Source organism: Sphaeramia orbicularis, chromosome 17, assembly GCF_902148855.1.
Source record: "Sphaeramia orbicularis chromosome 17, fSphaOr1.1, whole genome shotgun sequence".
Taxonomy (NCBI): Eukaryota; Metazoa; Chordata; class Actinopteri; order Kurtiformes; family Apogonidae; genus Sphaeramia; species Sphaeramia orbicularis.
The window spans coordinates 9839800-9858347 of NC_043973.1; the positions used below are offsets into that span (position 1 = coordinate 9839800).

General features: G+C 38.2%; 1 protein-coding gene across 1 annotated transcript; it reads left to right on the plus strand.

Annotated features, from left to right (window-relative positions):
- Positions 1-1612: 1612 nt before the first annotated feature.
- On the plus strand, positions 1613-17951 carry vapal (VAMP (vesicle-associated membrane protein)-associated protein A, like). The gene is made up of 6 exons (XM_030160545.1): positions 1613-1768; positions 8155-8307; positions 10837-10940; positions 12896-12976; positions 16034-16213; positions 16816-17951. The coding sequence occupies exons 1-6, from the start codon at positions 1711-1713 to the stop codon at positions 16975-16977; spliced, it is 738 nt and encodes a 245-aa protein (XP_030016405.1). The 5' UTR covers positions 1613-1710; the 3' UTR covers positions 16978-17951.
- The last annotated feature ends 597 nt before the right edge of the window (positions 17952-18548 follow it).

Below are 18548 nucleotides of genomic sequence, written 5' to 3' on the forward strand. Positions count from 1 at the left end.
ACATATGTTGTAAACGTGAAATAACTGTAAACTGTACAAATTACATACAGACTGAGGCCTTATTCAGTCTGCTGTAGTGGATTACCGTCTCAGCAGCTTACAGAGGGAGGGTCTGCATTTCTTGTCACGAAGATGGATTTAACCACAGCCACAGTTGTCACTGGAATCAGTAAACGGTTCAGACTGCACTGCTGTATCAGGAGTCTGTGCATATTCTCAAACTGCTATTATTATTATTACACACAGTATTTTCTATCAAACATTATATCATGTAGATCTGTCTTAAAGGGTCCGTCCTCTATCACGTGGCATTAAAACATGACAGATTGCACATATCTCATCTGTGCTTGATTTTCATGGCTTGAAAAATAATTCTACACTCTGGAATGTTTAGCTACAGCGATCTAACACAGTGTGGCTTTCCTTTGCTGTACTGCCAGGACTTGTCACACTACATTTTGTTACTTTTACCTATGAAATCAGACATCTTGATGTGATTTTCCTGAATCTTGTGACAACAGTTAGGTTTGTTTACTGTGGAACCATGCTCAATTACATGCATCCACAGAAGGCAACTTCAGTAAATAATATTTTACATAATATGTGAAGTTGGAAATGTATGTACAGAATTGACCAGCCAATATTAAGTTATTATAGTTAGTAAGTGCAGACTATGAATAGGCTGTACTCTATCTATCTATCTATCTATCTATCTATCTATCTATCTATCTATCTATCTATCTATCTATCTATCTATCTATCTATCTATCTATCTATCTATCTATCTATCTATCTATCTATCTATCTATCTATCTATCTGAGAGGAACCATACATTTAACCATTGTTACATTGAAAAATATGTAACCAATAAAATATATATGGGACTTGTAGCCATTGTAGCTCATTTGCAGACCATGTCCCTGGTTAGGTTTATAACAAACAATGCAATATCAAAGAAACAAATAAAAAACATTACGACAAAACAACATTAAAATCAGCCAAGACTAAATATTTGACAACATACATAGGTTTTTTGACACAGGTCAAGAAACAGTCAAACACCTCAAGTTAAGAAAACAAAATTATGTAAAACAAGATCTTAATGACAGATTAGATTAATACTGAATGTCATTCAGTGTTCACGGATTTGTTGTTGTTCAACCCACAATTTTGCCTTATGGTTGAAATTTGTTACATTAGATGATGTTTTTAATTCTGCTTGAAATCTTTAAAAATGTGCTTACCGTTTTGTATTTCAACATGTGGAAATAGTGTTATGATGGTATGTGTTGCTCAGTTTTAATACTTTTCTGAGCTGTTTTGTCTGCAGGATGTGAGTGTTCCTCTGTTTTTTAAGTATAGTTCACTCAGCGTGAGGTGTTAACAAATTAGGCCCACATGTTGTGGCTCAAATGCATTTTGCAGTGTAGAGAATAGCCTTCAGTTTCTTTTTAAGCCCAGAACCAAGTTAAATGTTTTCCTTCCCGTGTCTTTTTGTGCATGCAGAAAGGGAACTAATTCACTGTACCATAATCACATCAGTTGCTTAGCCACGAGGGCGCGCAACAGGGTTGTGCACTCGCGCGTTCAAGTATTTGTACCCACATGCTCGTTCTCAAAGCTCAGTCAGCATTTGACTCAGTTGTGGCAAGGGATCTAGGAATTCCACTTGTCAGTTGCTCCCGAAATCAAGTGCATCCCCAGCTAAAATGTCAAAGTTGGACCAGGTCCTTATCCTCGACCCTCCCTCCGACCTCAGATTTAAAGGTAGGTGAACCCGTTTTCTGGCGTGAGCAGCTGTCTCTGAGTGCTGGCGGAGAATTGCCTGACTGAAATAATTTTACACTCCCTCCAGCGAATTCAGCTAGCTAGCATTCACCGCCATTTTAAGTTAGCCAGGGACATGACGGGCCGCTGTATCCTCGAACTGTAGTGACGTGGATAGCCGGCGTGGCGTGCATCTAGACGGCCTGAGCAGCTAGCTGACAACACGTAGCAAAGTGTGGAACAGACTAGGACCAGGGTTGGGGCTTGTCAAAACAATTAAAGTATACATATAACGTACTGTTTTAGCTACAGACTTAACTTGAGCGGCACCCTGAGCTACTCTGCTTGCTAGTGTTAGCAGCAGCAAACTGTTGTTTCTCCAGGGCACAGCCTATTCCCTGAAATGTTTAACATAACCAGGACACGTTATATGGGAACAATGTAGGTTTTTAAAGTGCGAAATGAAACGTCCAGCCTGACACACCTGTGGTCGAGACATAGTTTTGTCCAGATAGAAGAATGACTGACAGTTGTGATGACAAACTTAGCTAACACTACAATAAATATCACCCTATAGGTTTCAGTAGCTAACGTTAAATGGGTACTCTGTGTTCATTCACATTAGTTTTATTTGTTCAACACTAGACAGCAGTATTATTCCTACTACACACCTGCTAGTAGACTAAAAGTCAAGCACACTGGTTAAACTGGAAGCAATAACTTTCAGTGATGTGTCACTTAACAGTTGGCTAACATAGGCTAACTCGCTAATGCAAAAGTTCTAATATGTGGCTACGGTGTTATTACAGGTATCCTCCAACACAAACACCCATTCTTTCCTCTCGCAGACCTGACTATCAACCTTTTCTCGCCTTTATTGAACCAGATGTATTTTCATTCGTTGAAATTATGCTGAATCCAACTGTTGCTCCTGACCATACACAGTGTTAAAAGTCAAGAGGAATCTGGATGGGACTGAAATCCCAAAGCTGTGATTTTACAACTGTAGGGAAAAGCGGGCATTTCTTTCTTCGTTGAACTACCTTTTCTCTTGATCATTATTTATTTTAACCCAGAACATTTCACTGCATTTCTTTTATTTCGTCCCAGATAACAGGTTGTGTCTGACAGAGGTATTATTGCAATTAAGGCTCTGTTTAATTGTGCTGAATCAGCCTGTTGTTATCCTAAGTGCCTGATTACTTTGTTAGACTTGGTATGAGTGGGTAATAGCTGGAGCCTGGACTTGTCAGGATTGCTAGAAAGGTCACCAGTTCAAATACCACACTCAGAGTCCTGCTTGGGTGTGGTGGGGGTTATTTTGTTGATGAATTATACTATGTGAACCTGAAACTTATTATATAATAATAATCATGATTCAGATTGATTTCACTGATGCTTTGCTGATGATTCCATAGGCTGTGATTTTTTTTTTTTTTTTCGTGTGAAAGGAAGCCTGTTACTGCGTCATCCTGCTCAGAATTTGAGGTGGTGAAGAGAGAATGAATGGACCTTTTTGAACTTGAAAGTCAGTGAAATTTTAGAAGTAAGAGATGTGTCCTCTTCTATTGCCAGGTTAAGCTTAAAAGTAACTTATTTGTAATGGTTACTTTTAACCTTAAGAATACTATAATTGTGCCCAAAAGTGTACAGTTTTCAGCAAGTGGGGGTGCCGTAGTCAGATTATTTTGGATACTGATAGTTGCTGACAATTTTTAGCTAGAGCTCAGACCAGATACATGATAAATATATTAAATGCTAAATAATAGCCTAAATAAATGTTTGTCCTTGAGTTGAACCTTCATATTTAGATCTAGAATAAGCCTGATGGCAGACACAGTCCATCATAATTTGATCAGGGACCGCCTCATTTTACCTGATTAAGAAATTCTGCTCTAATGAGACTTTTTCTGATTACTGATCAGTCACAAGGTCTACATTTTCTCTCATGAGATCAAATTTTGAACCCTTGAATACTGAATCGAGGCTTCATTTGACAGTTAAGGCCAAGGTAAGGTTGACACTGACAGAATCATTAACTTACAGTCATTTTTCAATCAGTGTCACAACACTTGCATGAGGAAAACGTCATACTGACTTTAACTCCTACAAATGGCATACTATGAAATGGAAATTATCATGTAAAACAGGTGCAAATGCAGTGGTGTTTTCACTAATTTTAATTTTTGATCATTTGACTAGTCCTGCGTTTATCTTCCTGTGTAAACAGGCTTGGGTTAGATTACAGTGTGTTACGGAGAGTTTTTTTCCCCTTTGTTACATAATTATTGCTCACCACAAATAGTGTGAAATCAAATGTTTAATTGATCAGATCTACCCTGGAAAAGAAAGTATCACAGTATTTTCTTTTGAGGAGGCCTAAATGAAATGGTTCCCGCTCTGCCCTTTGAGAGGCAATATGAGGAGAAGGAAGATGACCACAGCTCCTTTACTGTCACAGAGACTGAGCTAAATCGGTCTGCATGTATCTGAGAGCTAGTCTGTTTTAGAGCCTCTGCTGGGATTCCTCCAGCAAGCTAGAGGGGGCAGCCCTCCTTTCCTTTGGCTGGTATTTTTAGAATAGGACTGGCCTGGGGGACCCTAACTCAGCATACATGCAATGAGATGAGAGAGATGGTGCGAACGCTGCTCGAGCAAAGGTGGCATCTCAGAGTTAGGCAGTTGATGTAGGCTGTGTGGGCGTATATCTGATGTGAACAACTGCTTCACTGTATAATATCTGTGTGGTTTTCGCCATGCTCACGGTTGTTACACTCTATAAAATAGATGGTACAAAATTATTCCAATCAGACTTAAATTCCTTTTTGCAGAAGCGATTACATGCTTGTCTCAGGTCTTAAGGCCTGCCTAACATGGGGTTTTGTTGAATACAGTCAGTGTTTATCTGAGCTGTTTCTCTCATTTATAAAGTGAGTTCTTTTCTGCTTTATGGGCACTCATAGTGTGATTTTAGCCCAAATCATTTGCTTACTATTGCAGGTACAGGGAAACAGAAATACCTCAGGCATGTCCAAAGTTAGAAGAATGAAAGACTTGTGAAGCTGTAATTATTGTGTCTCCTGAGTGCTGTTGTTCTGTTAAATCCTATGAACAACTCTTATTTTCTCATTCACAATGTTCTAAAGATTATTATTCATAGGATTGAAATTTCTTTGACACTTACATCCATCAGTGATAGCTAGGGGATGTGATGAAGATACATTTACATTATGTATATCTTGACAAATATAAATTTCACCAGCCTTTCCACTGTGGAAAAGTGTGCCAGTTCATGTCAGACAATTTAAGATAACCCTGGCTTCTGTCATCAGTAGGCAAGTAGTCGGAATGTCTGCAGCAGGTGTGTCGCAGTGGAGGTCCTAAGGTGACAGGGGCTGTGTACCCACCAATGCTGAGACCAAAGCCATGCCCTTACATGAAACCTGTAGCCTAGTAGTTACACAGATAAGAGTGTGTGTGTGTGTGTGTGTGTGTGTGTGTGTGTGTGTGTCTGTAATGTCATGGGCTATGGACAGTGCTAGGGGCGAGGTTTTTCAGGTTTGTTGGAATGTGTTTGTGACTCACCTGCGTTAAACAGTGGTTCAGTCAAGATCATAACTCTCTATGTTGGCTTTAGTGGGGTGGAGCTACTTCACTCTGGTCATGCATTGCTTCTTATCTCTGAGCACTGGGTGTGAATGAGAGCTTAATAAAGGCTTGGTGAACTCCAGACTTTCAGTCCAGCTGTAGCATACAGAAGATATATTTTCATGCATAATATGTCCTGAACTATGTCCGTGTTTTTGAGTAAGCTAAAGGGCAGGCTTCAACCTATGAGATATGCACTGTTCCAGGAGAGCCACCAGGGCACCCTACTATCGTAGAAATATTTTTATTTTTCTGCTCAGTAGTAATTTCCAGTACTCAAAGCAGTTCGATAACAAAATATATAAACCTATTTACTACAGTGTCATTTAACACAAAGGGAAAATATGCAACATTTTCCTGAAGTACACTTGATAAAGCAGTATGTTGTATGAATATCAGGCCATAACAGGGTTTCCCCTAGGTTTTCAGAAGGCTTAGGTGCTTTCTGGGTTCATGTTTTTTCCAACTAGGGAAGAATTATGTTGAAAGCTGGTGGGTTTGGGGTGATAATGTGAGAATATGTTATGTTTTTCAACAAGAATATTGTATTTCACAAAATTTTAGAACATTGTCATAATGGTAGCTTTCTACTGAAGTTTAGAAAAACTAGAGATAAAACACAGACAACATCCAAAAAGCACCTCTTGGAACATCTTGGTGATTTTAAGATTTTCTTTGGGAATTTGCCTATTAGTTGTTAGGTTAGGAACAGTGTTTACCATTTTCTGAGATTTCTTCTGATGCCTGAGTTCATATTACCAGTGAGCAAAAACTATAAGCAGGGTTCCCCTGGGGTCTTAAAGAGTCTTAAAAAACTTGAATTTACAAATCTGCGTTTAATACCTTTAAAAAAAGTTTTTAAAAGGTATAAAATTTGATATGGTAGGTCTTAAGTTATATTGCCATAAACTTATTTGCTGTATTGTGTTTAAATATGTCTGGGAAATGTCCAAGCTGCAAAGAAAGTAACGTTAGTCTAATAATGGCAATTTATGTTGAAATTATCACTAACTTTGTAGCCCCCAGTGAGAAATTACTTGGAACAATGGGAACCAAGGTGTTGGAGTAAATGAATACATTTTCCTAAATTCTAGGAGTCACAAACTTTTTCCATTATGGCTATGATATAGGCTGTGAAATGGGCATTCAATTCTGTTCTAAGTAGTCTTAAAGTCTTAAATTTAACTTGTAGAAACCTGTAGAAACCCTGTATAAATGGACACATTATACGTAGTCCAATGCCCATGGCACCGCTTCGATGCGAGCTACCCGTGCATCATGGGACCTGTTTTTTTCTAGGCTCCCGGGCTAATTGTACTGATCGAGTTTGGGGTACCTTTGACTTGGCATCCAGCTGTGTTCAACATGACATGGCTCATCAAAGCTGGATGTTGCTGGCCATGGTTAAGGACCTAATTTGAAACAAGCACTATCACAAGATGGAGAGCTAACTATTGATCTCCTGTTATATGACCTGAGTTGGTCAGGACCTCAATTTCTAATATGAACATGGGACATCTTTATGAAATTAGCTGATTGGAAAATAAACTTAATTTATTCAGGTGGTAAGGCTGTAGCTAGCGGAAAACATACACAGGGGACATGGGTCATTTTGAAGATCCTGATATTGATGGTTTTCTCGTGTCAAGCTTTGCATCGTTTAGGTTGTATGTAGTGGTGCTCATCAGTCATGGCTATACTGTAATGTTAAACCATGTGAATTGAAGCAATTTGCTTAAGTTTGTAATAATTCAAATGTTTTGTATTTTTGACATGTCAAATTTTTTCCTGCTGCATCTCCATGTACCTGGTTTACCACTGAGACTTTATCATGGAGCTATCCTGCATTTGAGCTTTAGGCCAAGACTCTCTCTATTTGATTAGTCTTCCCAATCATGTGGGCCTGATTGAGATGCAGACTGACAGTATTTTTCAACTGATCTTTTTAAAGCTGTTTTTGAACATTGGCACCAAAACACTGCGTGTCTGTCTCCTTTCCAATGATAAGGTGCAACTGAAATATTGAATTTCCTCTGTGTAACTGTGAACATGCAACAAACAGTATCCTTCAGTATGTAATAATCTATTATTGTGTATTCATATGATCTTAAAATTCCTGTGAACATGTTTCTCCTTGTTTACAGTACCAGCTTTGGTGCTCAGGTCAGATTTGTTGCTCATATGCAACTGATTTTTGTTGTTACTTCACATTGTCAAAATGGGGCCCAATTTCAGGTTCCAGTGTGAACTGATCATGGTGCTCACTGAGCCACATGCATAAAAGCAGTGGTGTTAAAAGTTGTCAATAAAGGTACACTAAGTGGAAAATATTCCACTACAAGTAAGTGTGTTTTATAAACCTTATGAGTAAAAAAATTATCTAGTATCAAGTAGTAATTGTGAAGGGCCTGATTCAATCACTAGTCAGTGTGTTTTCCATCAGTGACATGACATCTAATGCTGGTACCAGTATTGGCTGATATCAGCAAATGTCGGCAGATAGCCTATATTTGTGCATCCGTAGTTTCAGCATCTTTCCTATTTTGAGCTGTTTGCTATACACTGTGTCGTCAGAACATATTCTTAATAGGAATAAGGTAATAAGAATATGGTAAGAAGAATATTATTTGTAAAGTGGTTTTGTTCATTTTCTTGCATTAGAAGTATGTTCTCAGCAAGAGGAAAGGACTCCCAAGATACCAAAAAAATTAACAAGCTGTTATTTGTGTGTCTGTCAGGTCCTTTTACAGATGTAGTCACCACCAATCTGAAACTGAAGAACCCCTCTGACAGAAAAGTATGTTTCAAGGTAAAGACGACAGCACCGCGGAGGTACTGTGTACGACCAAACAGCGGTGTCATCGAAGCCGGAGCAGCTGTCAACATATCTGGTGAGATTTTGAAGAAATCTAGATTTTGAGGCACCACCACATTAATGCATAGCCTATCTAATATAAATCTTCATCCATTCTAACATGCTTGAAACGTGAATCACCTGACAAGTGGGGACTGACAACGTGACCTGACATGGGACTCGTTGCGAATCGCTCAAACAGCCTGTCTCCTGTGAACATAGTCAGCAGTGGCATGATAACTTGCAGATTTTAACTAAAACAAAAACGTGCAATTCTATAGCCATGAATTAACAGCTTGTAACCACGGTTAAGGTCTTGTTTTCTGTGAAGGGGTCATGTGATAGGGGCGCAACAAATCAAGGCAGGACATATTATCCATTCATGTGGTGAAGTCAGGTGTACACGTTATCATTTCCAATAGTCTTCATTCCTGTCTGTCCAGACAACATAACATAACCCTGGAGTCAACCACGTGAAACAGGGTCAGCAACATTTTCAGAACTGTTCTCAGAATCCTAAAACACCCGAATAGTGGAGACACAGGTGTAACCCCAGCAGACATCATGCATTTTAAATCAAAAACATAGTAGTGTGGACATAACCTTATTCACCCAAGTGTCTCTTTCCATAGTGTGTTAATAAATACATCTGACAAAGTGATGATTCTGATTTACATCTTACATCAGGGTGCTTGCGCAAATCTTGAAAGTCTTAAAAAGTATGGACTTTTGAAACACTTGTTTTCCAGACCTTGAAAAGTCTAGAATTTTGTGTGAAAGTCTTACTAAAGTATGGAAAAAGTTCCTCTCATAGGTGAATTTTAGAGTATGATCATAGGCACATAATCTTAAGATAAGAAATACATGAGGAAAGCATATAAGAAACTTGATATGATATCACAAACCGGTCAGTACTGGAATGATTCTGTCAGTAAAACATAATTCACTGCAAATTAAGCATTCATTTATTCATTCATTCATACATACATTTATCATAATGAACTTTTCAACTACACACAACAGGTACAATCTCAACCAAAACAGTAGGCAAGTATTAAAGTACATAGTCAAGGTCTTGGAGAAAAAAATAGCAGTTTTGAAAAAGTCTGGAATTTTTATTTGGATGAAGAGCAAGCACCCTGTTCATTTACATCTAAAACAGACTACACATATCTTATTTCTGTCTATTATTTTGACATCCGTTTTCTCCACACATAATGCAATGAAAGTACAAAGGTAGTTCTAGCCAAACCCAAGTAAACAAGGTAAAAACTTTTTTTGAGTAGCATGAATTCTTGTAAACTATAACTAGTTTGAAGTAACATTACAAACACTGATACCCAGCAAGTAAGAAATCTCACTGAATTTATTAATGCTAGAAAAACCACAGAGACAGAAAGATTCCGAATACTCCTTTTTGGTTACATTACTGAAGGAAATATTAATAACAATGAGCCTGTCCAAATATCAACATGCTGATTTCCAACTACTAAAGGACAGCACAATGTTGGTGTGAAGCTGGTGTGTATTGCTCTACAAACCACAGTTTAGAAAAATGGTCAAATAAGAGTTCCACAAGGGCACGAGATAAGGATTCTGTGATGTTACAGAATATTTCATTAAGGTCTTGGCCTTGTTGTTCCTGTAATTTTTGGCCATACTGTATGTTGTGTAAGTAAATCCAGTGTTATTCCCATGTCACATCTTGTTTTAGCAGTTCTTTATTGGTTCGTCATGGGTACTCATAAAACCAATGGGAAAAAGAGAAGACATGCAGACAGATATGAGAAGACAGTCAAAGTTGTTTTCAGCGCCTGTTGTGGGCTTGAATTCATGCAAATTGCACTGTTACAATGGTACCATTCACAGTTGGTGAAAAGGTGTCGCAGTGTCCATTTAAAAACCTCTTAAGCCACCCCCCTACACCTCTCCTCAGTCTGTTTGGTCATTATGATTCACACACTCTCTTTTGCCTGAATATGGTAAAGTATCGCTCCATTTAACTGCTGCTACTGGACTACAGTGACATAATTTCAAGCTCATTACAACCTCTGAAGATACAGCCACCTTGAAGAACTGACTGAACTGAATTATTTGATTCTAGAATGATGGATAGTCTTCTACTTTAAGTGGACAATCATATTAGCAATTTAGATATCCTAAATTAAATTAGGGGGGAAAAAAAATCCCCCTTCAAATTGAATAGGAGATGGTAGAATGAACTAAACGAAGCTAGTTACATGATGTCAATAAGGCTTTGACTGTAGGTTAAATCAATGCACTTCAGATTGACACATATAATAAACATTTTCATGACTTAAGGTACTGTTTATCCAATTAACATGCACATATTGGTTTTAATGTAGTTTGAAGAGAGTTAGTTTCTGTGTAGAGCGGTAGGCTTTCAGGAGGCTTAGGTGCATTTTGGGTTCTACTGCTTTTGATGTGTGTGTGGAGATCCTCCAGCCAGAAGATTTCCTATGTGTATCACATAATGTTTAGGAAAACCTTAAGAGATGCTTTCTGAGTGTTTTAACACTGCTTTTTTTTTTTTTTTCTTTCACAGTCATGCTGCAGCCCTTCGACTATGACCCCAATGAAAAAAGTAAACATAAATTCATGGTGCAGACAATTTTTGCACCACCAAATGTGTCTGACATGGATTCATTGGTGAGTATCTTTGATTTGTGTGATTTCTTTTTTCAAAGATGGCATCCATTTGTTTTTAGAACAATTAGTCACATTCATAGTATTGAATCTTTCAAAGTCTCTCCAGCACTAAAGCATTTATAGTCGGAGTGTTGAGCTATGTGAAACTGAAACAGTGACTCATTTGTTTTCTCTGTAGTATTTTGACAGAGAGGTCAATTAAGTGTGCAAAGGAGTGATTTTATTTTTCACTGATTTTTACCAAAAATTAGGTAATTTAAGGGAATATCAATTGAAACCTGTAGATACATTTACATTACATTTACATTTATGCATTTGGCAGACACTTTTTTCCAAAGCGACTTACTGGGGAAGATTAACAATTGAGCTCTCTTTCTCTTGTTGTTTTGTAAAGCATTTTAAAATAACTGGATGGATGGATGGATAGATGGATAGATGGATAGATGGATAGATAGATAGATAGATAGATAGATAGATAGATAGATAGATAGATACTACAGTATACAAAAACAGAGACATCGACATTTCAGACATCATCATCGTATATACTGTCAGTGAGCAGCTTAATGCGTCATTGACATATGTGTACACACAACATCACAAAAGGACAAAAAAAACAGTAAGTCAACAGGCACACTACAACTCTTTCATTAAGCAGCCTGATAGCAGAGGGAATAAAGGAGTTTAAGTATCTATTTGTTCTCCTCTAAGGCTCATAGTAACGTCATGACCTACTCACCGATGGCTTTAATCAAACAAACACTATTTTTGTGTCCCTTTGACACACACAGCTTCATGTCCTCATTCATAAAGACAATATAACTACATACCCAGACACATTCATTCAGGTCAGGAGAGTAACATCATATTAGGTTGATAGTAGTTACCCAACCTACAACTGATTTCACTGTAATGCATTTGCAATGATTGATTTGAACTGTAATCTCTGCCCTCTCATTCACACATCAGGTATTATCCATGTGCTTTCTTACACTTTATAGAGACTGTTTGTTATACAGTTATAATACAATATACTACAGTTATAGTACATGTTCAGAGTAGCACTGATGGAAATTTCAGTTATTAAGTTATGTTACAGAGGATGTTGGGCACTTCAGAGCAAGTGTGACTTAAATTAGTGTGTTAAAATTTACAGTGCATGCTGTTGATTTAGACGCAAGAGAGAGTTTGGGCTATCTCTGGAACAAGAGAAAACCACAGCTTCGCTGATAACTGGATTTTTAAATATTGTAATAAAATTAAGTTTTTTCAATGAGATTATTGAACACGAACAAGTCAAATATGAATGATTCAGATGCATATTCTTGTGGCCCATGGGCTCAGACTTTGATCGTCGTGAAAGTGAAGTGCAAACTTCAGAAGTAGTTTTGTGTGGATAAACATAAAACCATCAGCTGAGACAGTTTTTCTACTACGTTTCCAATAGAGAAGAAAGTTACATTGCACTGCATTCTCAATTTGTCCACCAGAGGGCAGCAGAGGCCCAGTCAGTAAAACACATTCCCTGTAGCTGTGTTGCGTTCATGAACAGGCTCGTCCTAAATGTCAATCAGAATCCAGGAAGTGTAGTGCAATAAAGATGACTGAACATAATAACTAATATGGAATCAAGTAAGATTACTGATCAGTTGTAATTTTTATATTGCGTTACTCAACCTAATTGCAGTTCCGTTACACCATTGATTTATGTTTAGGTTTTCGCTTCCCAGAGACGTATATCATATTTTATAAGGAAAACTACAGTTATACGCAGTGATTTGGACTTTTGGAAAAGACTCAGAAAATTCAGACTTAAAATCAGTGGAAAGATCCACGGCAGCATTGCATATGAATTGTATAAAGAAGGCTGAAATGTATGTATGTGTGTGTGGATAGAATCCAGCTGCTAGCAGTTTGGCTTGATGAATAACATGCCCATTTTTCATCTCCGCCAGTGGAAAGATGCAAAACCCGATGATCTCATGGATTCCAAGCTGAGATGTGTCTTCGAGCTGCCTTCTGAAAACGATAAAGTGGTAAGAGTTGCCGCTGCACATTGTAAAAGCAGCTTATTTCCACATAACTATAATCATTAGCTGAGGTATAATTTTGTAAATGAAGGGCTGATGTTGAATGCTGAACTGTGAGAATTTCCAGAATATCCCAGTTTTTCTACCTTTTTGTGATATTCATGGTCATTTGTCTTTTCACATGGATGCTTCCCTCCTACGCAGCACATTACATATATTACTTTTTTAGTATAGTGAAACTCCTGGAGTAGTTTAGAAATTGGAGAAAGATTGAAAATGAGGAAAAACTGGAACAAAACTATAAAATATAAAATGGCTGCCTTTTAATTTCAGCCGATGGTTATCGAAGCTCAGCCCGTGAGTTTGTCATTCATAGGTACAGACACACTCCAACCTGCTTTGAAGAAGACAACAATGATGACAGCTTCACAGATGGCAGTCATTGTTCTCTTGACAAATAATGTTTTATTTCTTGTTAATATGGATGACAACAGTGTTGTTCAAGTAAAAGTCGCTGCAGCAACAATGACGTCTTGAGCAAAATTGGTCATAGTCATGTTTTATTACTGAATGATTGAACGGTATCAGTTTGCCTTTTAGCAGCGATCGTCAGCTCTTCCACCCTCAGTGAACCCAAGTAGACCTAGCATGAGTAACAAGTGCAGCTGCTGGGAAAAGTTTTTCAGTGTGAAAGTAGATGTAGGCGTTTTATACCCGGGCGCTGTTATTTAGTAGATCATTTATCGAAAAACTAGAGCCATGTAACCCACAGTGAAGGGTTAAATGATCTTGCACTGTTTAATTAAGGGCTGATGCCTTGAAGCTTCTGCTGGTAATTTATGTCCAAACTGGTATTTGCAAAACCCTAAATGGCACAAGAAATAACAGTCATGCAACATTATTAATTACTCTGCAACATTCATTATTCATAGTCATTTTCAGGCAAAGATATTTAACCTGAATGACAAATTGGAGCATTGTAGCCTTCCTGTAATGTCACTACTGACATTGGACAGACCCAAAGGACATCACCACTGTTTCACAAATAAAATTTCAAACTAGTAACTATTTTGCTGGGATCTATAAGGGATTCTCAGAGAGCTAATCCTGCATGGTGGTACATGGAACCTCTTATATTAGTGCAAAATCATAAACAAGAATGCTTACATTAATGTACTTTTTATCATGTTGTACAAGTGTCAGTTTGTCTTTTTCGAAGTGTAGAACTGAGTAAAAGGGTCAGACTTCAAACTTTACTCATTCACTTGTATGAAAAAAATCAATTTCAGGTTTTTATATCCCATCATTCAGTTGAATATTGATTTTCTAGGGCATTTGCCAAGAGAGAAGTTGCTTTGGTAGAGTGTGTGCACATCAGGTACACATTGATATTTTAATAACTACATCCCTACAAAAGAAAACGGCACATAAAAAGATGAGGCTGTGCCAAAACTTGCTATTTTCAGGTTGTAGTTGCAGCTCAGAGACTTTCAAAGCAGTAATGCACAAATACGGGAAGAAAGGCAAATGAAAATCCTGCCACTGCTCAGACTAAATTATTCACCCATATTCTGGCAGAGTACTCCTAACAAGCCAGACTACCCAGTGACCACATGACAGATACGATCCTGGTCCTCTGGAGCGGAAGAAATGAAATGCAGACCGTTATCTGCAGCTGGCAACTGTAGTGTTTGCCTGGAATCCATGCCTCATCAAACCCCTCACAGCCAGATTTTCTAAAGATGGCATTATTGTTAAAAAAAAAACAACAAAAAACACTATAAAGTTGTTTTTCCTTTAAGACATTGTAATCTGAGCGGTAGGTAAATCTTGACTTGATTTGGCTTCCACTCTGGTGAAGCTTCAGGTAACTCCCACCAAAGATGTGAAACCTCAAAAATGGTAGGATCTGAATTGGGTGGTTTGTTGGATTGAGATAAAAATACAGATGAAAATCCATATTCAGTCTCCCAGTTACCACAGTGTTCAACTTGCAACAGGGTCATCAAACAACACAGCATTACCAAAGCAGATTACTGCTTGGCACTGTTGTATTGCGTTGCATGAGTTTGCACCCTGAACACTGGGAGCCTGTGTAAACATGGCCTTGGTGTAATCTGGATTTAGATAAGCAGTGTAGTTTGATAACTCAGCTGACCCCTGCCGGTGCTTTCAGGTGAAAATGTCACCAGGGACCAAATGGATTGGACTTAGGCTAAGCAGCTACAGTGAGGGCTGCTGAGTCCACACAGTATCTGCTTCAGTGTGTGTACTTCACATGACATGTGTCAGACTAACATTTTTCTAGTAAGCAAAGCAGAGTAAATTTCACTTTTTCAACAGGAATTGAAATGTAATGTAATAGAAAAGGACACCATTAAACCTTCTAATCTTGTTTGACAGGTTTATTTAGGTGAAGCTGTTTTGCTGTCACTTGTTTAGATGATGTTTTGCATTTTCCAAGTTGGAAATAAAGGAAGAAGAAACGTGTGTTTAATTGTGTAACTGTCAGAATGCACCCTTTAGCTCTGAGTTTCTTGAATTGATAAAACACCACCACATGAAAAGCAGCATCTCCTCAAACAGCTACTAAACCACAAACACATAACAGGTCATTGTCTGTCCTACGAGCCCTTATACTTGTAATCTAACTTATTGATTTATAATCCAGTGCATTGTTTTGTCAAATAACCTGTGTTTTTCATAGGGTGTGTATAGATGCTCGTCTTAGATCGTGGCACAAGCGTAACATCATATCCTGCATATTTGTCAGCTTGCATTTGCAACACAAAAGCTGTATTTACACAATGCAAGCTTCTATTTCTCCATGTCGTCATGTTGTCTGTGCCACAAAACAAAGCCACATCAAACATGACTTTTTGGAGAGATGCGTTTCCTCTTTGGTCTCTTTGATCTGCTGCTACATCAAGCTTCTGGGCCCGTGGACAAGGCTGCCTTTTCTTTGGCCTGGGCTCCCGTCTCGAGGCTAACCTCCCCACTTAGCTCAGGGCATGCTGGATTTCACTCCATGCCTTTTTCCTCTTCCCTCTCCCTGTCGAGTAGAATGAAGTGGAGGCGATCAAAGCAGCCCCGGTGATGAACTCTGTGAAGGCCGAGTCGTTGGCATCCACAGTGCCCGCCGCTGCCTCACCGGACGATTCGGACCTGAAGAAAGCACAGGACAAGTGCAAGAGGCTGCAGATTGAAAATAGCAAGCTGGCCGAGGAGAACCGGCAATTAAAGGTTGGACTCTTTAATGAGAAATGACTCCCCAAATACCTCAGGTGTTAATTTTCATCCTGTCTCATATGTATAAAGATGAACTGCAGTGACAAAACAAGCCAAAAATGATGTCACGTCAGGCAAAAAATGAAAAAAAATTTTTCTAGAGAATTTACCCCTGTGATGTGCAGATTTTAGGCAACCACAGGATTTTTCAGACAGGTAGGAGGGATAAATGCATAACTGACAGCTGCTCTGATCACTGAACAGGAAAAGTAGTAGGTGTGTTTGAACTACACATTGTGCTTCTTTTTTAGTAAGACTTGGATGTAATCATTAATAAGAGAATCCACACAGATGTATGATGTCCACTAATACACTGCATTCCCTCATTAGTGGCCATTACCTTTATTTACCTCAGAAGAAGAGCAGGTTTAATGGTCAAATTCAGTCCAAAGCCTTGTTTTCATCTGGAAATCTGCTCTCTCGTTTTTCGTCTAGGGACTAATTAATTCATGTCTTTGTAAACCTTGAATTAATTTCTCACATGTTTATTTCTCATAGTTGTTTGCTGCTCTGCTGTGAAATGCTAACATGCTGTGTACCTTTTTATTTTTTTGCAGGATGAAGGTCTTAGACTGAGAAAGGTACCCCGCTCAGACCACATGACATCAAACTCTACTAGCCTCCTGGGCAGAGAAGCCAGCCCTGCCTCCCTGCCCTCCCTCCTTGTTGTGATAGCAGCCATCTTCATCGGATTCTTCCTAGGGAAGTTCATGTTGTAGACTGGGAGATGCATGCCAGCCGTATCCCCCTCCGGAATCAAAAAGGCTCGGAAAAAGTAAAAAAACCAAGAAGTCCTTCTGTTGACTTTGCCATATCATTGGTAGTGAACACATCTGTACAGCATCATTTGAAGGCGTCGCCTTTTTACAATCTCACACGGTTAGTCCACACACACCACACAGAAAGAAAGAGATGAGAAAGGAAAGGCGACAAAAAAAGCGATCGTTCCCTTTTTTGTTTTTCTGTTTTTGATGGCTGGATATCCAGGTAATGTGGTGGGACACTGAAAGTTGTATTCTATCATCAGTTATGGAAGTTACACCCATGGGCAAGAGGCCGTCAAACAACTAGGGTTTTTTTTTTTTTTTTCCTCTTGTTTTTTAATAGGAGTTCAATGGAATTTTAGGTGTGTTGTAAATGTTGTTTTAAATCCTTTTAAATACAAAAGGAAATGAGTTCAATCAAGAAGACCTTGCTACCAGTTGCTGGATTGCCTCTGAAGTAATTTTGTTCAGTTTGTAATTTCTTCTACTTGTCATGGAATGTTCAGGTCCAGCTGGGGATATAGGTGCCTCTTTCTTGTATATTTCTGTCCTTTCCTCTTCCTGACACACACCAATGCAGACTTTATATTATTATTATTATTATTATTATTATTATTATTAATATTATTATTATTATTATTATTATTATCATACACAGCGTATATTCCTTCTGAGGCAAATATTGACTGAAATAAGGTCTCCATTCTTACAATCCTGTTCCATGGTATTAAGCATTGAAGAAATAAAATTTTAAAAATGTGGTTTTGATAGCTGTCTTTTCCTGCGTCTCTCTTCAATAATACACTCATGTTTTTTCTTTCTTTTTTTTTAATTGGAACGCTAACATGAGTCTGCTGTTCTCATGAGCCAAGGTTTCTGTCAGTATCAGAGCCAATGTTTGGGAACTGGAGATTGTGTTTTGTTTTTTTTTTCCTTTCCCTGAAGTCATGACAAAGAAAGAAGAAAAAGTGTGAGTCTGCCATGTGTTTTAAATACACTAAGCTGACATTTTTCAGCTATTAGTTGCCAAAACTAGTAAAACTTTGCATCCTCTAATAATCTTGAACTGAAGTTGAAGTCCTCTTACTGGTGTAACGTCATGTTGATACTGAAGGAATAACTGGAACTGTTTCTGCTTATTATCTACACTTTTTAAAAGGTGTTGGAGGTTTAAAATGTATGGGGGGAAAAAATGCCCCATACCTCAAGCCCCAGGGCTGTATTGGTACTTAGAGTATGACAACATTTTCAATGGTTGACCTCAAATGTTGTCATTTCAGCCTGATGGTTAAAACATGAAATGTTCTTATTGTCACAAAAGGAAAACCTACAATTATTTTATTCAAGCACAAAATTATGATTCATTTTGACTCCCAGAGGAAAGGCTAGCATGGGAAAAGACCACGGGGGCTTTTTTTCCCTCTTGGCTGCAGAGAAAGGAATAATGATCTGGTGTAAGTTAAATGGCTGTATTCTCTATAATGAGGCATAATACTTGAATCTAAAAAAAGAAACCTATATTAAAA

Coding starts and splice junctions, on each gene's coding strand:
- vapal (XM_030160545.1), top strand. CDS start 1,711: ATGTCAAAGTTGGACCAGGTCCTTATCCTCGACCCTCCCTCCGACCTC. Junction 10,941..12,895: donor TGTCTGACATGGATTCATTG/GTGAGTATCTTT, acceptor CATCTCCGCCAG/TGGAAAGATGCAAAACCCGA. Junction 16,214..16,815: donor AGGAGAACCGGCAATTAAAG/GTTGGACTCTTT, acceptor ATTTTTTTGCAG/GATGAAGGTCTTAGACTGAG.